Source organism: Ctenocephalides felis, unplaced genomic scaffold, assembly GCF_003426905.1.
Source record: "Ctenocephalides felis isolate EL2017-DRISC unplaced genomic scaffold, ASM342690v1 CF-g0.4_SCAFFOLD_03571, whole genome shotgun sequence".
Lineage (NCBI taxonomy): Eukaryota > Metazoa > Arthropoda > Insecta > Siphonaptera > Pulicidae > Ctenocephalides > Ctenocephalides felis.
This window is the reverse complement of record NW_020539725.1, coordinates 3,062,589-3,089,921: the sequence shown is the minus strand read 5'-3', so window position 1 is coordinate 3,089,921 and position 27,333 is coordinate 3,062,589. Positions and strand designations below refer to the sequence as shown.

The window sequence follows — 27,333 nt, the reverse complement described above, 5'->3', positions numbered from 1 at the left end:
GACATTTTCCTAGGCTCCCGCCCGGGAATTCTGGTAATTTTATTCGATGTCCACTGAATTTATTAAAATATATAAAAAACTGTACTGATTTTAGAAAATTTTGAATAACACTTTCAAATGTGCTGACTTTCAATCCATTACCAATTCCGATCCAGAATTTGGAATGAAAGTAGCAAAAGGCACGTTCACCTTATAATTTTGTGTCGGAAGCGGAGCAAGCTCCTGACAAATTTGCGCTTTGTTTAGAAAAGACGCAATATAAGACCGATACTTATACCAACGATCGAATCGATCAGTCCCTGTCGATCGATCTGATCTTAACGCCTTAGATAAATAAGCATAACGGTTAACGCATTACGATGCGTTTCTATGAGCTACGGTGACGGTTGGAAAATATTATGTATTTTTATGTTGCCAATTGCGATTTGGTGTTAATAATAAGCATACGAAGAAATATATTTGTGAGGTTAGGTTATCATATGTCAAATGCTTATTGAAAGCGGAGTTTTAGCAGAGAATATGACCATTCATGGTATGTATATTAATATATTGAACACCGTTATATTATTACACGATACAAATCAAGCATTATAACAAAATTTATCATTTTCCTAACAGCAACTAAATCTAATAAATCATTATCTATTGATGATGAACGTAGTGATAAACTTGCAGTTCATTGAGACTTATATTAATTGGATTGATGGTGCGTCTATTGAGTCTATTGAAAAATAACCATGTCGGTATTATATCATTGACGAAGGCAACAAACCTGCTGCACTATTGCTGCATAATTTGTTCGTCTTGCTTTCGAATATTAACAATTCTGCTCATTGAAAGATTGCAATTGGTGCAATGGATAAAGTATGCCAATATTGTCAGGCAATGAACTTTAGAAATAAAACAGAAGGCATGTGCTGCAAGGAAGTTTTAAATGAGAAGTTTCTCACTCGGATTCCTACGATACCCTCAGATTGCACGATACCGGTCAAGAGGTTACAATTTCTGATACGATTTTCATTTGTGATGAATATCACTAAGGCTCAGGAACAAACAAAGCCCGTTTTTGTTAATTTAGAATATCAATGTTTTTTGCACAGACAATTTTATGTGGGATGCTCACGTGTGAGATCGCCGAAAATTTTTTTTGTGTTGGCCAAAGAGGATTTGGTCAACAATATCTTGCATCAAACTAGATTTATGAAAGCATTTATTATTGAGTAATAATAATTGAATGGTAATATATGATGCAGCTATACGGAATGTTAGATGTTGAAACGTGTGAATAATTGAAATTAGAATAATGTATGTAATGTAATAATTTTTTTATAATGTATATATTTTTTATATATTGTGATATTTAATTTTAGGATAATTGTATGCAGTTAATTGTATGTTTGCATAATAGTGTTTATTAAATATGTGTATGTTGAAAGTACTATAGGTGGTGTTTTAATTAGTTAATAGCGAATTCCCTTAAAATATTATATATTATAATTATTCGTAATTATGACGACAATTATCTAACAGTGTATTTTGAATAATTAAATATATATATATATATATATATATATATATATATATATATACTAGGTGACCCGACAGACGTTGTCCTGTACTCACCTCTACGTTTTTTTAATATCCTATACTAATATTTATACCGTTCAGTTAAAAATAATCATTATTGTTTTTTGAGTTACTATTTACACCAATATATGAGTGATGTTAAATGTAGTACTGTTTCAAATAAAATGATTATTCTCAATTCCTACAGTTAACACTTTAATTATCCCTTTAACAAATATTAAATATATTCAATAAAATTATATATTAAAAATTATACACTGAGATTTATAGAACAAATTTATTTCCAATAGCTCAATTTATTTTATTTAATTTAAGGGTTATACAATTATTTTAGACATACCTGTAGATGTGGATGTTTAAATGAATGATTTTTTGTTTATTCACGGCTAAAACATTGATTTTCCAAATTTATCACCATGTATTTATTGTCATAGCATAGATACACGTGTTGAAAATTGAAATCTTTTGAAAAGTACAGCAAATTCAGAAAGAATTAATATATAGCAGGCGCGGTCAAGGTACAATATCACCTTGGATGTTTCTACCCAAAATAATTGCTTCAATAATGTTGCCTACAATTTTTATAATTTCGTACCATATTTCAACTGGCTTTTAGTATTTTAATATCTAAATTGCATTTTTCACACTAATAATTCAATAAACATTATTACTTAAGTTCATATTTGAAGTGAATTAATTTGTCAAATTTTGTTCACATGTGCTCTATTCAACCTACTATCAACAAAATTATTGCAGTAAATGGAGAGGAAAAAAATGTATGCCCAGCTAATCTTAATCTTAAGTTCAGAAGTGAAAACAATTTGCATTTCGTCACCACCCCCCGCTTTAATTGGATTATAACTCTTTTAATTCTGATTTTATCATAACTTGTAATATACTATTTTAAAGGTGATTAAATGAGCTACAACTTTCGCTATCATAAATTTTACCGTAACTTCTCTTATTTTGAAACGGCGAAGGGTTAAAGGGCTCGAAAGACACTCCGGTTGGACAGCCGCGCACTCTTTAAACAATTAGAACTCTATCAATATTTGTGTAACAAAAAAATAATAAAAAGCAATAATTAGTCTGAAAAATACCTTGAATTTTCATATATATATTTATTTTATTTATTTATTTATTTATTTATTCATAAGCAAGCCGTAATCAATAATAATAGATATTATTTCAGGCTCTTGTCAAGATATACTTTTATACGTATTCTTTCAGAGATATTATAATGAGAAATTGTTTTTTTTTAAATGGATTTTTTTATGAAATCTTGAGTTTTTTGAAAATCGTTTGTACTAATGTTATGGTATTTTCTAGAATCCATCAAGATCTCTCAAACCAAGTTAATTCTAGATGGAAAACGATTATTTTTAATTTTGGTGGAAATGGCACTCATAAACTATTTGATTTAAATGAAAAAAAAAACATTGTATGCGTCTTTTAATTGCATGATAGCTCACTCAATTTACACGCAGAAGTACTTCTTTCAAAGCTTATTTTGAGAACTATAAAAACCAATTTCATAATTAACTTAATATTGTTCCTAGAACACTGTAAAATAGCGATTTATTAAGATTTTTATTGATATAATTTTGTTCATTACATGATTTTCGTTAAAATGTATATTTTTGAAGATATTAGCAAAAAACGATGAAAAACGCGAGAAAGAAACAAATTTTCAGTAGTCAGTAACTTGAAAAGTATTTTCTTTTTTGAAAAACATTATTAAACATTTTTCTCTTATAATTAGTTTTTTATCCACACCGAACGTTATTACACCACTGAAAAGAAATGGCATCTCCCCGGGTAGTGCAAAGGAGTCTAAATTGTTTTCACTTTTGAACTTGAGAGTAAGATGAGCCTATTTCCAAAATTCAAAACAAATAGGAAAACAGTAAAAAAAAGCGCTCCATTGAGTAAATATTCCGTACAAAATGCCAACCATATGAATTTTTCAGACTAACTAGAATGTTTTGATTCATAGAAATATAGTTAGATTGTAGAAATAAATGGAAAAAATTACAAAAAACCGCCTATCATTGTTTGACCTTTAAAATATTTAAGGCATGGTTTGACATTAAAAACAAATGACAACTGTCATTTGCCAAACATTTCTATTCATTTATAGGCTTACAATATTAAAATGTAATATATTTATGATTATGAATAAGAAAAATGTAAGGACTACATTATTATTGCCAAAAAGAAGCTGAGATGTGCTAAAAATTAAATTAATATAAGATGCAAATAATATAACATGCGTCTGACGCGCACGGCGAATCGTGTTCTCAACGTGCGCGTGGTTTGCTTTTGCTTGCAATAATTTTGTTTGTGCACTTTGCGAACAGATTCGCCGTACGAATTCGTGCAATGGAGACAAGCCATAAGTGATTGCGCTCAAAAATATTCAATTTGCAGTCGTTTTGCCTTACTATACTAAGTCACAATACAAAAAAATTATTTAGAAGTTTCATTGGTCAAAAATTCATAGGTTTGTCTTTGGGTACGGAATATTTACTCAATGGAGCTCTTTCGGTCTGAACTTTTTTTACTGTTTTCCATTTCGTTTGGATCGATAAAAGAACTAATTATAAGAGAAAAATGTTTAATAATGTTTTTCAAAAAAGTAAATACTTTTCAAGTTACTGGCTACTGAAAATTTGTTTCTTTTTTGCGTTCATTTGCATCATTTTTTGCTAATATCTTCAAAAATATACATTTTAACGAAAATCATGTAATGAACAAAATTATATCAATTAAAATCTTAATAAATCGCTATTTTACAGTTTTTGGGAACATTATTAGGCTAAATATGAAAATGGGTTTTTGTAGTGCTCAAAATAAGCTTTAAAATGAGTACTTCTGCGTGTAAAATGAGTAAACTAACATGCAAATAAAAGACGCATATAATGTTTTTTCATTTAAATCAAATAGTTTTTCAGTGCCATTTCCACCAAATTTAAAAATAATCGTATTTCATCTAGAATTAACTTTGTTTAAGAGATCTTGATGGATTCTAGAAAATACCACAACTTTAGTACAAACGTTTCTCAAAAAGCTCATGATTTCATGAAAAAAAAAAACATTAAAAAAACATCCAATTTCTCATTATAATATCTCTGAAAGAATACGTATAAAAGTATATATATATATATATATATATATATATATATATATATATGAAAATTCGAGGTATTTTTCTGACTAATTATTGTTGTTTATTATTTTTCCATTACACAAATATTGATAGAGATATTAATTACGGAGTGCGCGGCTGTCCAACCAGGTCTTTCGAGCCCTTTTAACCCTTCGCCGTTTCACGATAAGAGAAGTTACGGTAAAATTTATGATAGAGAAAGTTGTAGCTTATTTAATTACCTTTAAAATAATCTATTACAAGTTCTGATAAAATCAGAATTAAAAGGGTAATAATCCAATTAATGCGGTGGATGGTGACGGAGTGCAAATTGTTTTCACTTCTGAACTTAAGATAAAGATTAGCCAATTTCCAAAATATCAAGTAAATTGGAGCACAGTAAAAAAATTCACAGATCAATAATTTTGTTGATCGTAAGTTGAATAGAGCACATGTGAACAGGCTTTGACAAATTAATTTACTTCAAATATAAACTCTGTATATTGATTTATTGGAGAAAAAAATAAATATTAATATATTTTCTATATAAGTAAATATTAGTATAAAATATTGAAAAATTGTAGACGTGGGTACAGAACAACGTCTGTCGGGTCAGCTAGTATATATATATATATATATATATATATATATATATATATATACATATGATATAAATATCGCTGGTTAGGAATTGAAAAATAAAGTACTAATAGAAAACCTTCACAGCCAACTTGAATCGAATACATTTTCTAATTGTAAGTAAAATCATCACTTGATTACTTATGATAAATTTTATAAATTTATTCTAAACTTTAATTTTTTGTTTTTTTATTTTTGAATTTTAAGGAAAACATGACGAGTAAAAATTACACCAGAAGAAATAAAAACAAAAATTTATAAAAAAATAGAAATAAACAATAATAAAATAATAATTTTGTTTAAATTTATACTAAAGCAGAGCGCGCCCTATAAAAAAACTGAGGATTTACGAAAGATGTTGTAAGAGAGAGTTTCAAGGATAGTTACACTGGGAACACAATTAGAGAAAATAGTTAGGGGGTGAAGTGAAAAGAGTTATATGTGTTTTATCAATTCCGCATTAAGAAAATAAAATAAAGAAAATCGACCCCAAAATTAAAAAAAAAAATGTATTTTAAAGTAAAGTTTAAGCTTTTTAAGCTCAAAAATCTGAACTAAAATTATGTCAAAAATATTTAATGACTTAACGCGTGATAAAAAATGATTGCATTGCGAAAATGGCTATAAAATAGGGGTTGGTGATAAAAAAGCAAAAACTTCAAGTTGTATGAACGGCACAAAATTTTAGGTTGAGGAAAAAAAATATTATTTTTGCAATGGTTGTCTTCAACAAACTGTATCTCGGGTTATATTAGTCGGAACAGCTTCTACTAGACGACATTAGAAAGATGATGTTTTGTACTGAAAAAATTATTAAGACTGTTTTGTAATTGATTTGCCCAGTTTTGTTTGAGCACGCTTCAAAAATGTACACTAACAATGAAAAAAAAAACGCTATATTTTACACTTTTTGTCCGATGAAGGCGAAAACGGCCACAAGCATGGCCACAAGCTGAAAATGCGAACAGTGTTTATGGTTTTGATACTATAACAGCTAATAATGCGCAATTTGGTTGCGTCAATTCATTCGGATAATTTTGATGTCAATGAAGCACGAGCACTGGATGCCCAATTGTCAAAATGTTGACAAAATCACGGAGTCCAATCGTGAAGTAAGTCGATTTCGATTTTCCAAGAGCTGAAATTTTTACAAAGAAGGAACACTTAGCACCATTGAAATAATGCTGGATACTAAAAGAAGCTCTATCTGCAAATCGCTGCTGAGTTGAAAGAAAGTCGGCCCAATTTAGAAGAGGTTGGTGATTGGTGATAAAAAGTGGATTATTTAAGACAACGTAAAGCAAAAACTGTCCTGATCGAATCGCGGTTAGCTGGCGGAAATAGTTACGAATCCATGATTGGGATTTGATGTTTGAGTGTTTATGAATTAACAAATGTCGCACTTATGAGTATATTAAATGTGATATTTCTCGAGTTGGTAATAATGAAATTAAATAAAATATCTGGATACTAATTAAATCTAAATTAAGTATTTTGTAGTACATAATTAAACCCAATGGATATTGTTGCATTCCATTTCCCGTAATTCACAGACAAGATAATTTATTTTTTGGCAATTTCAAATAATTAAAAGCAATTCTGTAGATCTCTTTTCTTAATTATTTTCTGATAAAGATAAAATGCTGTTTATACCTTATTAACTTTCGTAGGGTAAGTTATAGTAATCGCAAAAAAATTGAAAATGATATTTTTTATAAATTTTATGTAAAGATATTTTATAGAGATTTTAATAATGTGTACACATTTTGTGTAATTTTTCTTGGGTTTCGTACCGTAATTACGGTGCACAATTACTATTTTACAATTATTATTGTTATTTCATTAAATGTTTTTATCTTACTTAAAAGTGCTCAATGTACATACATCCTGGATTTAAGTTTGATACTGAGGAACGTGGATTGTCATGGCGTCTCATATGCGATGGTGAATGCCGAAAAAGTTGCAAAGGTGATGTACCGGTTACGGTTTTAGCAGTTGGGGAACGATATGATCAACTTCTATATAAATTGAGGTATTTATATTGGAATGAGTATGTTGGCGTGCTTACATTGAATGACTGTTTTTTATGTGAGTGGTTGGTAAAATCCATATAATGCGAAGAACAATTTATAATAATTTGAAACATGGATACATGGTGAGAAATAACATATAAATTAAGTGTAAGCGTGCTTTAAACTGGTACAAAAATGTAGTAATGCTTGTTTGGTTGTTTTTCATGCAAAAAACCTATAATATGGTATACATACTTTTATTATTATAAAACTTTACTTTGATACGTAATTTATGGGTAAACTCTATATATGTATATATTGTAGATACATTAATTTTAAAAATACATATAATAGTAATACATATGATAAACTATATAGAATTTTTACGTTTTCTGATATGAAAAAGTTTTTTCTACATTTTACACTTACAAGATATTGAATTAATTCTGATCAAACTATACATTGTAAGTCGATGCTAGTTTAATAATTTAGCCAACCTTTACAAAATTGTGGATTTTTTTAACCTTTCTGATTTATTAATATTGTAAGATATATATGCGTGTTAAAACAACTCACCGGTTTTTACCAAAAATATATTTTTTGAAATTTTTTTTCTTATATTATATTTTATGATATATTTTTTAAAAATTTCTTTTAAATTCATGTTTTCTTTGCACTGTATATAAAATACAAATTATTGGTCAATGCCTAGTTAAATACATAGCCACAATATTTACATTATTGCTATGCTTATCTTGCTGTATAGAACGACATCGAGCGAAACCTGCGCGGCGTTTTTCTTTTATCGTAATAATATTGAAAAATATAGCTAAAAAATTCTCGATTTTTCAAGGCAAATAAATTTCTATCAACTGAACTGATGTTTGTAATCTAAAAATAAAGCGCAAAGTGCTTTTCGAAAGCTCACTTGTTCAATGGGCGCTTAGTGATATTTGAATCCTAGTAGCCTCATTCAAGGATTAATTCTTTTCACTCAATTCGTAATTCAAATTTAAGTAATATTTGATCTTTTGAATAAGGCATAAAACCTTTTGTGCCTTGACTACACTGCAAACGTATATCGCGTACTATAACACGACAAGGGGTGGTATTTGTATGTAGTCATTTTTGATCTACTTTTTGGCGTATTTTGACAAACACACAGGTCGGGTGTGATATTATGAAACCTCCCCGACGAGTGTGGTAGAATACGACGTAGTGGGTTGTTAACCATTTGCTTATTTGAGGAATGTTTAATATTAAAAATTTTAATATTCTACGCTTTGTACTACTAAGACTATATTTTATTGAAATAAATAGACATTTTAAAATATTAATTTTATTTATTAATATATTAAAATTTAAAATCACAATTTTACAAAAATTACAATATTATTACAAATAACTTATTTTTTTACATGTAATTAATAATTCAACAAATTTAACATGAAATATAATTAATAAGACAAATCACACAAAATAATTATCTAAATGTATTCAAAATAGTTGATTTGCGATTTTTGTATGGCGTGCACGAATTTCATCAATATTATATTTTTATTATTTATTACTGTTCCCAATATTTCATATTCAATATAATGATAATAAATAGTAGTTTGTCCGAAAAGAGGTCTATGGAATGAGAACCCCACAACTCAGTGATTACCTTTCCCTCCTCTGTTTATTATTTCCATTACAGTTTTATTACCATTAATCATTTTTTATTCACTCTTATGAATTTTCCTTTCAAAACTTCTGCTTCTGTGCTTTCTGGTCTTGTAGTTCTATTCAATATATTTTAATGCATTTGAATAAGCACAGGCTCTAAGACCTGTGCCATACAAAATAGCATCCAATATCAATTATCCGATTATCAATTTCCATCTTAATTTTGTCATCCGTTACAATGATAGCACGAGATATAATATCATGTGTAGTATAAACCACAACCTACATAAAAAATGCATTACATATTTTATTAATTACTTTTTTATTTAAAAAAAAATTGGAGTTGTTTTCTTCATTGAAATGAAATAAAAGTTATTTTCGTATTATTGTTTTCTATAGAAAATACATTCATGAGTTTTTCAATTATGTCATATTGTATTTCACAAAAGGTTTTCATCTAAACTTTTTAAATTCAAAACATCAAAAAGGCCTAAAATGAAATAAAATAAAATATAGTACAACACTAGAAAAACTATTGCCATTTCACTATCTTCAAGTGATTATACCAATTATTCGTTCCATTCGTTCATTGAGTTCATTGAGAAATTATATTTTCAAGCTGAAACTAACCTCAAAAATAAGAACTTTTGCATCTGAAGAGAAATCAAATTTTTAAGTTCCAGTTCTCAGAAGCAATTACCATGGAATCATTTCATTCATCTGGAATTAATTTTACAATAAAAATATTGTATAATTCAGCTCATGTATAAATTTTAAAACTGCTACTTACTTACCATTTCACTTTTTCATTTCGTACAGCATTCTATAAATTTCTTTGAAGATTCCACACTCATGTATTCATTAAAAGCTGAAACAAATTGTTTATTACAAACAAAATATTATTTAATACAATCTATTTTAATTGATATTAACATTCACAAATTCCGAACTTAAACATTTGTCATCAACAAATCCAAAAGTGGGGTTAGTTCCTATGGAACTGCGTAGATTTACTGCACAGAACTCGACTTGGCGTAACTATTTACATGCCTGACGTCGTATTATTATTCTTACACGACAAAGAAGCGATAATTTAAACGATCGTCACGTTAAAAAACATCCTTCAGGTAATACCACTCCCTTATGTGTATGTTATCCCACGTTTTCGTGACTTTTAGTATGCTATTGTGTTTTGATTCACACAACAACATTTCTAGTGTACTTTGTCATCATGTGTAATGCTTGGTTGCAATTTAAATTTTAGGTTGTAATGTTGGCGAAAACTCAAGTATATTCGCGATTTTTAATATGTTTGTTATGAGTACAGATCAGGACGAAATGAAGTAAGTAGATGTAAAACTTTTTGAATGAAATTTTGGTATGTGGTTAGATAGGATTAAAGAAAATGACAAATAGATTTTACATTAGTGATGATGCGTGAACATGACAAGTGCATTTTGCTTTATTGTTAGTGAATATTATAGATGTATGTGTTCAATCTTCGACGAATTTTTAAAATTAGAGGCGGCGCCGAAATATTTTAGTATGATGATTTAGACCACGGGATATATTGTTAAAAAAATCCATAAAAATCGTCAATCACTATCTTTATCAATCAAGTTGATTCGGGCTATAACGTAGACGATTTTTTTTTCACTTTTCTGCTTTTTACAAGGAAATGGCTTGGTCGATCGTCACGCAAAACTGACTTACGATAGTCCTCATCGAGGGACTTCGAATGGTTCAATTTTTGGAATCGGTATCACACACGCACTTACATACACATACTTTATCAAATTTGGTCTTATTCGATTCAAACCGGCTTGAAACGTCTAGAAAACATAAAATTAGCGAATCGTTTTTTTATGAAAACAAATTTTCCCTTCGGGAAGTTAAAAATTATCATTTGGTGAGGAAATCTTCTTAATTTTAAAAATAATAATAATTGTCCAAGGAAAGGCAACGATAAATAACATATATTATTATTTTTGCCATATAAGACAACTATAAATATTCATATTTATAGTTTTCTATTATTTTTTTAGGCAGCGTTATGGTCAGTTCAGTACAGAAGATGGAATTATAGCATTGGGTGTTACACTATATCCTGAAAACTTTCTACAAACTATTATTAGAGAGTCAGAAAATGTTGCTCTAACATCACTTAAAGAGAGAGATACTTTTGTTGCTGCCAACGATCCATATCTACTGAAAGATGCCGCACAGGTGATACAAATATGATTTTTAATATCGATGACTATATATAAATAATATAAAAAATAAAAATAATAAATAACAATATTTAATTAACAGCGTAATTACAAAATAAATGTGTTTTTTCAATTAGAATATATATATATATATATATATATATATATACTAGCTGACCCGGCAAACGTTGTTTTGCTAAATAGGGTATATTCTAAACCATTTCTAGAGAATCAAAAATATTAATACTTCAAGTGCATAAGGATGTGTTGTTTGAATGCTCTATACAATGAGGTATTATAAAAACAATAAACCCCATTATTTTGTCTATATTTTATCAATACAATCAAACTGAAAGTTTTAGACACTTTCCATAGAAAACATGATATAATCCAATCCTAGTCATTTTGGTTTTTCGACTTATTGATTACGTTTCAAGTTTTTCAGATTCTATTTGCATCTGGATTTTGTGTATAATTGTAAATAATACTACTGAGCTTATACAAAATTTTCAAATTTCTGCGAGGAGAGATAGATAACGACAGAAGTATTTCTTCATTGACCTGCTTTTTGATAAGTTTCAAGTAACATTCGATGAATTAAAATAAAATTAATAAAAAGTATATATGTAGAGCAGGGCGAGGCACAAAGGTCCAATTTGACTTTGAGCAAATATAAACTATATTGTGAAAACCATAACAATTATATCACAACAAATAAGACATATCAAACGAACAATTATCTGACTACGTTCAGTAAACTGATATCTACTTCATCATTGTAGAAATGTGCTTTTTTGATGTCTTCCAAAAATTTGTTATCTAGACCTTTTTATCCTATATGCGGGGTAACTTGTGACGGGCAGTTGGCAAAAGGTTTAAAGCCTTATTATAATTTTAAAGGTATTTTACAAAATAATTACATTTTTAACTAATGCTAAAACTATCAACGGAAGAAAATACTTTTATTATGGATTTTCAAAGATTACCGTTTATCTCCCCCATTTCAAAGATTATCGTTTTCAAATCAAGGTTGTAGCTGGCTATACATCTTTTTTCCTCTACTTTCAAATATTGTTGTTAAACAATGCTTAACTTTACTGATTTTTGGCACATCGGTGGTGGACCTTTTTAATCCCGGGCCTTCATATATTACTATCTATTGTGCGATAAATTCTGGGAAATTATAACTGGAAAAATGTTATTCGACAAAATGTCCATTCGATCGATACCAAATTCAGGTTCTGAATTTAAATACCATAAATAAAAAATAATATAACCTAGAAAATGTTTTATAAATACCAATAAGTATATAATTATACAAATGAGATCTTTCAGAGCACCGTGTTTGAGAAAAATATGCCAAAAAGTGCATTTTCATATTAACATATCAAAAAAGTTTATATTTTGAGTCTCTAGTAACACTTGCGGCCCGTTTACTAAAGCCGGCCACAGACGTAACTGTATACTTGCGCAACTGAATGAATGCGCAACCAGCTGTATTTTCACAGCGCCCACAGACGGTTCAAGTACTTGCGCAAGCATATCACAAATGTCAAATAATAAATGTCAAAACATAACCTAAAAATATATCTTTTTTATTAATTTATGTATTTACAGCATCAAAAGAGAATTCAAAGTGTTCAGAGGGCTAATTTAATAACTTTTAATTGTCGATAACTTCATAAACTTGTATTATGAATTCGCTACAAAGTAAAATAAAAACGGGACATGTGCTGCCACACGCGGCCAACGAATGAACTTGCCGACTTGAATGGTTGCGCAATTAAAATAATGAAAAAGTGCTCATGCCTACTCGCTTGCACCAGTCTGTCAAGTTGCGCAAAAAACACGCCACAGACGCTACAGAACACATGTGCAAGTCGCAGGTTGCGCAAGTATACAGTAACGTCTGTGGCCGGCTTAACGTTTTTGTATATAAATAAAACTACAAACAAAACTACTTGCTACAAATTTATCATAAATAAATAATATTCGCGTAAAACATCCTATTAAACGTAATTGAACATCATCTGTCAAAAGCGTTTGACAGTTCACGAAATTGCCACCGTCCATTGTTTTATTTAAATTACGCTTCTACAAAAATTTTCAAATTAAAAATGTAAAGTTTCTACGCGGATTTGAAATATTATCTCACCTTTTGGACAATCTCTGGATTGGCACGAATTTTTCAAGACTAAGACTGGCCAAATCCATTCAGCCGTTTTCGAGTTTTATTCGGACATTTGAAAGACAGCTCCATTTTTATATATAAGATATATATATATATATATATATATATATATATATATATTATATATATATATATATATATATATATATGAGTGAGTTCTTGAGGGCGATACATCAAACAAAGAAAAGGCAAAGATTTATAAAATAATCTTTAATTCCAAACGTTTCGACATTCAATTTAATGTCATCGTCAGTGGATATTACGTTGGTAGGTTACATCTAGAGAAGTGTACACAACACTAGAAATTGGCACTAACATTTATACAACTAACTTGTCAACACCATGCATTTTTTATAATTTTTTGTATGATGTAAAAAGAAAAATGATAGTTTTATTTGAACAAAAATGTAAGTAAAATTAGGTAATTTCTGCCACGACTTCTGTACTTTACGCATTCCGAGGCTTATGTGCGAGGCTTATGTTAATTGTATATATATATATATATATATATATATATTAAATTTTTTTATTATAATTTTGATGTTGAAATATGTGATATTCAGTTTTCAGGGCAATACATTAATTAAAAAATTTGTATGACTTTAAAACATTTTTATTTTTTTTCATACGTTTCGACACATTGTTTTGTGTCATCTTCAGTGGACTATGTAATTGAATTAATCCTAATTATTTCATATTATAAATGTTCACAATGCACAATCCTAATTATTTCATATTATAAATGTTCACAATGCAACAAAAAACCAATCCTTGTCATTTTAAATTGAACAATATATAAATTTTTTCTCATTCAAAAAAAAAATCTCATTCAAAAATTTATATATTGTTCAATTTAAAATGACAAGGATTGGTTTTTTGTTGCATTGTGAACATTTATAATATGAAATAATTAGGATTGTGCATTGTGAACATTTATAATATGAAATAATTAGCATTAATTCAATTACATAGTCCACTGAAGATGACACAAAACAATGTGTCGAAACGTATGGAAAAAAATAAAAATGTTTTAAAGTCATACAAATTTTTTAATTGATGTATTGCCCTGAAAACTGAATATCATATATATATATATATATATATATATATATATTTAATTTGAGTTTAATATTCGGGCGCAACATCAATAAAAATAGTATGAGAGTTTTTTAAAAGTTTATTTATTTAAAATCCATACGTTTCGGCTAGCATCTTAGCCATCATTCAGTGGTAATCAAATTAACTATAAAAATTGAAACTAAATAAATTATATGAAAGGAAATTTCATGGAAAAATAATAATAATAATAATAGTAATAAAACACTTACAATTTTGTATTCTAATATAGCATATGAAACCATTATTAATCCAAGGTATGAGTATGTGCACATTGATAAGATATATATTTTTTAACACAAACATCACAAATGGTAAAACACACTAATAACCATGATAACTTAACAAGTTGTCGAAACTATGTATTTACTCTTCGGAGTTTAGGATAGAAATGTCACATTTTTCTCAAAGCAGTTTTTAGCATGTGTTGATATTTTTTGGAAAATTTGAAAGGCGATGGGATTTTGTTATTTTTTAAGAAATTTTGACACGCTATTAAAAAACCACGTGTTCGTTTCGTTCAGGGCCGTATTGTCGAAGCGTTTGTTAATGACCCTGTCGTTATGTAATTTCAAAAACAACCCCTCAGCGAATCTTCTTTTAATTGTATTTTCTTCAAAATGCAAAATTTTAGGGTTAAAAAAATCGATATTATGATTTAAATTTTTAATATGCTGAGTTAACATCGTTTTGAATTGCTTGGGATTTTTTGAGTTATTTTTATGTTGATGAACGCGTTTACTCAGGTTTTGGCTAGTTTCTCCAATATAAAAGAGTTCGCAATTAGAGCAATTAATCTGATATACTAAATTCCTGAGGCGGTCAAAATTGAACTTAGATTTAATTTGTGTAAAAATTGAACTGAGGGTTGCATCACAATTACATACCAACAGAATGCCACACTGTTGAAATAGTTTTTTCCACGAGAAATGTGGAAACAGTGAGGCATTCTGTTGGTATGTAATTGTGATGCAACCCTCAGTTCAATTTTTACACAAATTAAATCTAAGTTCAATTTTGACCGCCTCAGGAATTTGGTATATCAGATTAATTGACTAATAATTAATTAGTAGACACATGTAAAAAGGTTTCGAAAAAAATGTCACAATCAATTCTCCCTATTATGTCAGGAATTCGTACCAATTTCCGAATTTAATTAATAACCGCAACATCCATGAAAATCACTTATTTCTAAGCTTAGATGTGGTCAACCTTTTTACATGTGTCCCACATGAATTAATTCTAAACTCAATCGATAAACGTTGACACACAATTTGTAACTTTACTGAATTTCCGAAAACAGTTTTCACTCATATTATAAACACTATTTTAAATTACTCACATTTCCATTGCCAAGACAACTTTTATTCTCAAATTAAAGGTGCAGCTATGGGATTATAGACTTAGTTTTACAAACACTAGAAATTTCCGTTTTCTCAACTTTAAAATTTCAAATTAACTTTTATATAAGATATGTAGATGACACTTTTTTATCATTAACAAAAATCATATAAACCCAGTACTAGATCTTTTCAATAACTTTAACAATAATATAACTTTCACACATGAACTACAAAATAACAACAGACTTAATTTCTTGGATGTATCCGTTTACAATACTAACAACTTTATTCGAACAAATTGGTCTAGAAAAACTACATGGTCGGGTAGATACTTACACTATTCCTCATATTATTATTATTATTCTAAACTCAATCGATAAACGTTGACACACAATTTGTAACTTTACTGAATTTCCGAAAACAGTTTTCACTCATATTATAAACACTATTACTAACACTACAAAATAACAACAGACTTAATTTCTTGGATGTATCCGTTTACAATACTAACAACTTTATTCGAACAAATTGGTATAGAAAAACAACATGGTCGGGTAGATACTTACACTATTCCTCATATTATTATTATTATTCTAAACTCAATCGATAAACGTTGACACACAACTTGTAACTTTACTGAATTTCCGAAAACAGTTTTCACTCATATTATAAACACTATTTTAAATTACTCATATTTCCATTGCCAAGACAACTTTTATTCTCAAATTAAAGGCGCAGCTATGGGATGTCACTTATCTCCCGGAATTATAGACTTAGTTTTACAAACACTAGAAATTTCCGTTTTCTCAACTTTAAAATTTCAAATTAACTTTTATATTAGATATGTAGATGACACTTTTTTATCATTAACAAAAATCATATAAACACAGTACTAGATCTTTTCAATAACTTTAACAATAATATAACTTTCACACATGAACTACAAAATAACAACAGACTTAATTTCTTGGATGTATCCGTTTACAATACTAACAACTTTATTCGAACAAATTGGTATAAAAAAACTACATGGTCGGGTAGATACTTACACTATTCCTCATACTGTTCCAGAAACTATAAGATAAACACTATTATTTCCTGTTACGAATGGGGGTTAGTTAGACCCTTTCGGAATAGCTAATTGAATTTGACTCAATAACTATTCCGAGGATTTGATATTATTGAATATATTAAGTAAAATATTCGACGTTCTCTACGTGCTCGGCGGTCCAGTCGGATGGCGGCTTCAAGTTCGGAATTTTCAGATTGCTATAAGGAATGGATACCGAGGTAGGATTTGACTACAGAAGCACAATAAGAAACACTGTATGAAATTAATAACGTATTTATTCACACAAACTACATCGAACACTCGGAAAATTTAACAAAACTCATACGGAACGCAAATGAAAATGGCCTACGTGACAAGCCAGACAGCGAGAGCTTCCTTGTTCACACGTCAGATCAACTATTACATCCAAATCTTTGCTGATTGCCAGAGAAAAGGTGTTGTCGGATTATTACCAATATCAACTGGCGACATCTAAGAAGATTCTGGCGCGAACATTTCCCTTACAGACCATGCTATTTTGTTGTCTCACCAAACTTTCCAGCCACAAAATTTATCCTTGGTAAAAATAACTCTAATTGAAAATGGTTACCCAAAAAATCTTATTCATTCAGTTATTCAAAAAAGACGAACTTTTTTAAAAACAGCAATTAATTCTCCCAATACCACTACCAACATCAAAAACACCAATCTTATTTACTGCACCATTCCATACGTTGAAGATTTATATTATTATTTTGCCAAAATTTTGTTGAAAGAAAACATTTTAGTATCAGGCTCATCCTTACACTCCTTCAACCAATTCTTTACGAACATTAAATCCCCTACCCCATCCAATTTCAATACTAATGTAGTATATTCTGTTTCTTGTAATGACTGTGCTTTCCAATATATTGGACAAACCTCGCAATATGTACACAAAAGAATGAGACAAAATGAACTAAGTGTGGTCCACCATAAACAAAAAAATTTCAAAAGTACCCTAGTACAACACTCTATTGAAAACGCCCATTCATTTAATTTCACTCCAAGGATTTTATATCATGAAAGTTGCATCTTTAGGAGATTATTCGCGGAGAGTTGTCTTATTCTTATGAATGTTTCTAACAGTGTCAACATTAGATCAGATCACAACCTATTACATGATTCATATTTAATTTTTTTACACTTTTTGACAAACAATTAATATCGACTTCCTTTTAAGATCAATAATTTAAGTATTCCCACATATAAAAACACACACATACAATCTCACAGTTCTCGTTCAAGTGTTTACACGTGTTTACACATGAATCATCAGATTCAGTTAGTTTGTTTCCAAAAGCCGATCTCATAACATCGAGAGAACAATATTATTTGTGTTTTCAAATAATAATTTTGAAAGAGACAAAACTTTTAGTAATTTTGATTTACAAAATTTAACCATTCGGCGGAAAAATAACTCACAAATTCATTTTTTGTTTAAAAATCTTGTTTAGTGAAAAAGTGCTAACGTATATTCAAACATACAGGTAATTAATTCAATTTTGTCATTAACCTTTTCTTAAAATTTTCCATAACTTTCAAAAAATTTTTAATATCCTGTTCTGATAATCCACTCATTTATTTTTATCATTTTCATTTTGATCATATTATCATATTTCTGTACATTATTATTTTTTGCAATTAATTTATTATTTAAGAAAAATCTATTTTCGTTTCCTAAACATATTGTGTGCTTAAATCTCATCAAGATCATGTTTCTTGACAGATGTCCTGAAGATGGAACGTGCCTAGTTCCGAAACGTCGAGAGTAAATAAATAAATAAATAAAGAAATTGTTTATTAAAAACTTTTCTTGTTTTTTTATTACTTTTGGATTCTTGTTCGAAACTCTACAATATATATATATATATATATATATATATATATATATAATAGGGCGGGTCAAATTACTAATGAGTTAAAATTAAGTAATGTGGGTACCTTTTTATATGAAATATATGTGTTGATTAAAAGAATTTTGACTACAAAACTATATATCCCGAATAACTTTTCAGTCACATTTGTAATAAAATGCTGTTTTTAATAAGTAAATATATTAATTTAAGCATGTAAATAATTCAAATTGTGAGTTACATTTCATTTAATTAGTTGGTTTTTAAATCGGGTTTAGTTTGCGGACTAAGTATTTTAGAGTGCGCTAGTAGTATTTTTTAACTATAAATTCTCGAAAATTCGATTAGTACATATAAATGTGACAAATCTACATATCTCAACTCTGCTGTTCTGGGAGAGATATCAATGGAGAATTCTTTTTTAAATCCAGGCACAAGTACCAGTAATTTGAATTATATGCGCTCGCATGATCAAATTACATTTGGACAAGCAGAAGAATTTACAGGGGTGAATCTTCCGACTAGTGTGGAAATTATCAGGTATTATTTTTATTTGGCCGAAAACTCAAAATTCATATAAAACATTTACTCCAAATGTGGTAACGAAATTGATTCAGACGTGGAAAAAAATGGATATTCCGATTATAGAGAAACGAAGAATCGCTAGAAAATTGAACCGATTGATTGATAAATATAAAAGTACAAATAAAAGCAAGACTACCCAATTATCATTCCAGAAGTTTGCAGAATATACGAAAGAATTATTTTATATTGGAAAATGTGAATGCGATTTGAGAAGAATAATGTGTTTTTGCGGACTGATTCCACAACATTTACAAGCGTTTATGATGGATCAACATAATGAGAGGTAATCTACGATACCAAAACATATTACAAAAATTGAATATGAAGTATCAGCAACTATAATAACTAGCGATTTCACTTCAGGTGAGATATATGTTTCAGATGTTGGTTTTGAGTTTAAAATCAGTTCGGAAAGTTTACACAATACTTCTCATATAAAACGTGGACCATATAATCCAATATACAAGGCTCCAAACCATGCCATAATGAGCGAAAGATTTGGAATTTCTGATAAAGTTGCTCCTGCCGTGGCGACGGCAATCCTGAAAGATCTGGACGTGAAAGATAATTGGGGCAATCCTGTCATTATGGATAAAAATAAAAGCCTTCGTGAGAGACAGAAATTGTTACGGCAAGGTCAAGTGAGACTCATTCGCTCTCGAGGGTCGTATTTGCGCAAGGCTTCTTGGTATGCGTGACTTTATACATGCGTACGTCACCGTAAGCGTGCTTCATACGTGCGTACGTCAGCGAAAGCGTGAATCATATTGTTCAAATTTCCGGTGTTATGTCAAATCATTTGAAGGTTAAATAGTAGTATAATTCGTGAGTTAATAAAAATGTCAGGATCGGAGCAAAATTTTATCCCGTCCCCCGTAAATAATTGTAGTGCAAATAATCGCAAATAATGAAATAAATGAAAAATCTGCGCTGTGTAAAAAATGTAAGTTTATTGCAGTAATTTGTATTATTTGAGTTTTTTGACATTACTATATACCTTTGAAGTTATTAGGTACTAAAATGAAAAATATTTTTATAGGCAAGACAGATACCACAGTTGCTCAAAGAATGAAACTGTATCGCCCGGGAAATAGTCAAAACAAATAAGCAGTCACTAAACGTATATTAATTTTAAGTTTACATGAAGTTCTACAAACACAATTACATGATAAGTGAAATTGTGATAACAATATTTCTTTACTGGAAATTTAAAGAAAGTTTACATGTTTCTCTTTTATGATGGCTATGAAGACTAATTTTAATTTATTATAATAGTAATTATAACTATTGATGCAGGTTCAAAGCCTCTTACAAACTCTGAAAGATCAAGATTACATCGTCAAAGAAAACGACTGCTGGAAAATAATCGGTTACTGCCAATTTATTAGAAAATTTTGAGCCAGGTATCAATTTAAATGTTAATGTCAACAGCATTGACATAAGTTAGAATCTTTTTTCGCTATTTGACTCCTGAAAAACGCTTCAACTATTCACATTTAAACATATTAAGGTAAACGTACACTATTCCGGGATAGTACATTATTACGGGAGTTTTTCATTTTGATCTCAAAATAAGAAAACGGTCAATAAATGATAATGTTATTCAATTGCACATCAATTATAATTTGAATCCTAATAAAATAGTACGATTTTCGAATTTAAATATTAGTTTTTAAAGCCGTAAAAAGCTTTTGACAGCATCGGTCGTAACACGATCGCCATTTCGTACTAGCTTGTTAGCGAGTTAGGTTATGTGACGGTGCCATTGCTTAAGGTTTTCTTTCGATTCCGATAAGCTTAATCGATTCAAATATGTGAAATTTTTTATCAGTAATAATAAGAGATTAGTTTTATAGTTAAATCGAGCATATATTTGTCAAGAAATTGTCAATTTCATGACTCCCGCAATTAGGTACACACAACTGAACCAATGAACGTAATTCCGTGAGAATCCCGCAATTACGAGAAGTAGACTTGAAATAGTTTTATCTTTTATTTTCAACTTTGCTTAAATTCGGCGGTGTTTCTGGCGTTAATAAGTTTGCTAATAACTACAGAATATTGTGACGTAATTACGGTATATGTTTTTTTTAATTTTTAACCCTAATAATTGAGTTTGAAATGAATACTTTTTAGTAAGAAAGTATACGATTTTTTTCATTTATTTGCATTGTTCCAATATACCTAGAATATTGTAGTAATGAGAGAATCATTTATTTCTACCGTTTCATCTATGATCAATTATTTCTAATATATAAATTGAATAAAAATACAGGTATACCCCGTATAGCGCACGGTACTTATAGGGCGCGGATTCACTAGGGCGCTGGTATGTATGTATGTATGCAGAGATCTAGGGACATTCCTGTAAACACGATAGTTTTGATCCGATTAAGCTTTTGGAATATACTTATATTCTAAAACTTCTAAAACATACAAAATTCCCAATCGAACCTGATTTAAGCTAGTAGTTATTGTTAACTTGAAAGACTTTAAAGATTATTTTAAAATCTTTAAAGATTTACGTTTGTTGGTAGAATTGTAACTTTTATTTCAAGTTTAATTTTTTTATTTTGAGTTTAAATTTTATATTTATTTTAAGTTTTAATTTTTGTTTAATTGCCGTTAAAAATTATTCCTTTATTGTTTCATTTATTTGATTTACCGAAACAGTATTGATAATGATTATTATACTGCTATTACTATAATAATACCAGCTTTTATTTTATTTTTATTTTAGAAGTTTTTCAACTTCTTATATTTTTATTTATTCTTTTATTTTTATACTACTAAATAGATGTTTAAAATGATATCAAAGTATTATTTTATAATTTACCGTACTTTTTATCACCTATTCAACTATATTTATCAAGGCAATACGATCAAAAATGTATGCTTCCGGCATTATATTCACGAACCGAATTTTATCACGGAATTAGAAACAAACGCGTAGTTCACCAAAATGCCGATTATTTCTATAAATGACGTTCTACGACAAAAAATCTTGTTTTATAATAATCTTAAAGGTCTAATTAATAAAATATAACAGATTCAGTTCGTCCACTTTCCTATTTTCTCTAAAATTCGTCTTTAAAGTCAAACGTTCCTTAACATCTCGTAATATGGTACGTTTACCTTATTCTGTTATCTTTTTAGATGAAAGTACTGCTGTAACTTTTTCTGATACAGCAACTACATCACGTCAATTGCAAACTAATGATTCTGTATATAATGTGACTAATAATGTGACAAGAACTGATCTTTTGCAAGAGTCAAGTGAAGTATTTGAACTTCCATATAAAGACTTCAATTTGTTTAGGAATGCACAAAAATTGTTTGAAATACAATTTACAAATGATAGCTTTGGCTACGTATGTTTTGTGTGTGATCGACTTTGGTTTCAAAGTGACTTAAAAATATTAAATGTAGCTCAAAAACAAATTCTTAATAATGGTTTTCTGAATATTGATTCAAATAATCAGGTAGGATATCAAACTTGTCGAAAGGCATTAAATTCGGGTAAAATTTCCACTTTGTGTAAATTTAACAGGTTTGTATTTCCACCTATACCAAATTATATACCTAAAGCTAGATACTGTATCTGAAAGGTTAATTTTACATAGGTTATAGTTCACTCTCGACCGCCGAGCGGAACACATCAAAATATTGAATATACCTGAATTGTGTTTACTAACTCATAATGACGTCACAGGTTAATGCGCACAATGGGCGGCCGCCTGACGTAAACAATACTAGTTCAGACATCGACCTCGAAGTGTACAACACCAGTGTATTACCATTAGTGCAAACAGATCAAGTATTAAACAACACATCAACAACAAACAGTGCGTTTGTTGAATATCAACTATCACTAAAAAATCAAAGTGTGAATAATAGTGTGACAAATAATATCAGTGCTAATAATACTACTGTAGAAACTGAACAAGAAACACCAACAGCATCGTGGCAACGTGTAATTAGACAAACAAATCAAGTGCAAACAGTTCAAGTATTAAACGGCACATCAACAACAAACAGTGCGTTTGTTGAACATCAACTATCACTAAATAATCAAAGTGTGAATAATAGTGTGACAAATAATACCAGTGCTAATAATATTACTATGGAAACTGAACAAGAAACACCAACAACATCGTGGCAACGTGTAATTAGACAAACAAATCAAGTGCAAACAGTATTAAATGACTCATCAACAACAAACAGTGCGACTGTTGAACATCAACTATCACTAAAGAATCAAAGTGTGAATAATAGTGTGACAAATAATATCAGTGCTAATAATATTACTATGGAAACTGAACAAGAAACACCAACAACATCGTGGCCACGTGTAATTAGACAAACAAATCAAGTGCAAACAGTATTAAATGACACAACAACAACAAACAGTGCGATTGTTGAACATCAACTATCACTAAATAATCAAAGTGTGAATAATAGTGTGACAAATAATGTCAGTGCTGATAATATTACTATGGAAACTGAACAAGAAATACCAACAACATCGTGGCAACGTGTAATTAGACATAGTAAGCGAAGACGTAATTCATCGAGTGACAGAGCACAACAAGTTATTACGACATCTAATAGATTTAGTCCACTATCGTCGACAGATTGCACTACCGCACAAACCGAAAACGCGGAAATCGTTCATAGACCACCACCAATTTTTGTGTATCACGTAGCTGACTTTGCAGATTTGGTTCAAGATGTTAATAGTGTAATAAAAAATAATCAATACACAACTAAAGCAATGCCAAAGGACATCGTGAAAATTAATGTCAATGATTCAGAAGCATATCGATCCCTAGTAACATTTCTCAAATCTAAGAAAATAATATTCCACACATACCAACTAAAAGAGGAGAGAGCATACAGGGTGGTACTTAAAAACATTCATTATACCTACGACACAGAAGAAATAAAAAAGGCGCTTGAAAAACTGAACCATAAGGTGAGGAATATAATAAATATTAAACAATATAGAACTAAAATACCGCTAAATATGTTTTTTGTCGACCTAGAGCCCGCACCTAATAACAGTTCTATATATAAACTAACGAAATTATTAAACCAAATTATTGTAGTTGAACCACCTAGAAAACGCAATGGAATAATACAGTGCACACGCTGTCAATTGTATGGACATTCACGAACCTACTGCTATCGGCCGTTTGCATGCGTTAAATGTGGCGGTCCACATAATTCCAAAACCTGCGTGAAATCAAGCAATACCCCAGCTACATGCGCGCTATGTGGCGGAGCGCACCCGGCTAACTTCAAAGGGAGTCCAACCTATCATGCTATGTTCACATCACAAAATAATATAAAAAATATAGCAAATAACAATAATGCTAACAATAATATCATCACTGAAGAAAAACGTTACCGACCTACATAAATAAAAACCTCTCAGCACATGAGCTACTCAGAAACACTCAAGAATCAACACAACAGAGCCAATGATACGCCCCAAGAAAGTACAATCCTACACCAGTTCCTGAAAAAACTTGGTGAGATGTTTAAACAACTCATGGACCAGAATACTATGATCCTGAACATGTTAACTATACTTGTCAAAAAAAATAATGGGTAGTTTTCTGCGAATTGCTGAGTGGAATGCCAACGGCATTTTGAGTCATCGCAACGAAATCGAAACATTTTTACATCTTCACATGATTGACATATTACTTGTTAGTGAAACTCACCTCACAGATCTGTCATATTTCAAAATACCGCACTACCAATTTTATCAAACGAATCACCCAGATAACACTGCACATGGAGGAACGGGGATTCTCATTAATCATCATGAAATTCCGAAATACCAACGATCTCACATTCAAGCAACATCTATAAAAATAATATGCTTTCAGTATGACTTAGTCGTATCGGCCATATACTGTCCATCACGATACAACCTAAAAAAACAAGAATACCATAAATTTTTCAAGACACTGGGAGCTAGATTTATTGTAGGGGGTGACTTTAATTCTAAAAACACCGTCTGGGGTTCTAGACTCACAACCTCCAAAGGCAAAGAATTAGCGGAAGTGATATATGAAGAAAAATATTCATTTTTATCAACAGGGAGTCCAACCTACTGGCCGACGGACGAACGCAAAATTCCTGACCTATTAGATTTTTTCATTACAGGTGGTATTTCATTTTTGTATATGGACATAGAGGACTGCTTTGATTTATCGTCTGACCATACTGCAATTATAGAAACTTTCGGTACCAGTTTAATAAAATGCACAGTGAAACACAGCTTATACAACCACAAAACTGACTGGCAAGCATTTAGAAACGAAATAGAAGGTGACAACCTCAAAATTCGAATTAAAACCAAGGAAGAATTAGATCAGGCAACAGATACATTCATAGAAACGTTGCAAAAAGCTGCTAGCAATGCTACACCCGCATTAAACTACAAAGAAAAGGAAATTAACATCCCCTTCGAAGTTAGACAGCTGATCAAAGAAAAATGAAAAGCTAGGAAAAACTGGCAAAGATGCCGCACTCCGAATACCAAAGCCATACTTAATAAGCTAACCAATACTTTAAAATCTAAACTAAAACAAATAAGAGAAAACAACTTCACTGATTATATTACTAAAATAAATAGATTTGATAATACTATATGGAGACCTGTAAGAAATATTTCGAAGCCAACAATTGTCAACCATGCCATAAGACAAGATTCTAATAACTCGAGCAATTGGGCTAGAAGTGACCAAGAAAAGGCCGACCTATTTGCAAACCATCTTTCAGATGTATTCACACCTAACGATAACACCCTTAATTCGCGCTTCAAAATACAACTGATCTACAAAATAATATAAAACCGGCGACACCGAAAGAAATAGCAAGACAGATCTCTCTATTAAGTAACAGAAAGTGTGCCGGAATGGACCAACTGAGAGCAAAAACATTAAAAGAACTACCAAGAAAAGCAATAGTTATGATAACATATTTATTCAACGCAGTTGGAAGGATCAAATATTGGCCCAAAACTTTTAAAAAGTCAGAAATAATAATGATACAAAAGCCAGGGAAACCTGGGCATATTGCAAGTTCTTACAGGCCAATAAGCTTACAATCGGTGCTTTCAAAGCTTTTTGAAAAATTATTATTGTCCCGACTAGTAAACAGAATAAATATTATACCAAATCATCAATTTGGTTTTAGAAGGAAACATACTACTACCCAACAATGTCACAGGATTACGACGACCATTAACCAAGCGCTTGAAGCTAAAGAATACTGTTCGGCTGCATTTATTGATGTCCAACAAGCCTTTAGGGGTCTACTATATAAGATAGAAAATTGTCTACCGGAAGAATATTACCAATTTTTAAAATCATATTTAACAAATAGATACTTCAGAACAAAAGTTGGTAATGCAGTGTCACAATTTTACCCTATAAAATCAGGAGTACCACAAGGCAGCGTGTTAGGACCTATATTATTTCTAATTTATACGCACGATATTCCAACTAACCCAAGCACTATTATAGGAACTTTCGCAGATGATACTGTAATTATTGCATCACACGAAGATCCGATCGTCGCCTCGTTAAATCTGCAGGATCACCTTTTCAACTTGGAGAGCTGGCTAAAAGAGTGGAAAATCAAAATCAATGAAAATAAGTCCAAGCACATAACATTCACCACAAAATCAAAAACATGTCCAGAAGTGTATATAAATGATATACAAATTCCGACTTCCAATAGCGTGAACTATCTAGGAATGCATTTGGATCGGCGTCTTCACATTCAAGAAAAATGCAAACAAGTCAAGAAAAAATTCAAAAAAATATACTGGATGCTGGGTAGAAAATTCAAAATGTCACTGTCAAATAAA

The 27,333-nt window shown here is 30.0% G+C and overlaps 1 protein-coding gene across 1 annotated transcript in view; it reads left to right on the top strand.

Moving 5' to 3' along the window:
- Window positions 1-27,333, top strand: part of LOC113384923 (eIF-2-alpha kinase GCN2) — a 635,046-nt gene that overhangs the window by 441,038 nt on the left and 166,675 nt on the right. The window contains exons 26-27 of the mRNA XM_026622699.1: window positions 7,243-7,406; window positions 11,100-11,280. Coding sequence (XP_026478484.1) covers window positions 7,243-7,406; window positions 11,100-11,280 — 345 coding nt within the window. The remainder of the gene's footprint in view (window positions 1-7,242; window positions 7,407-11,099; window positions 11,281-27,333) is intronic.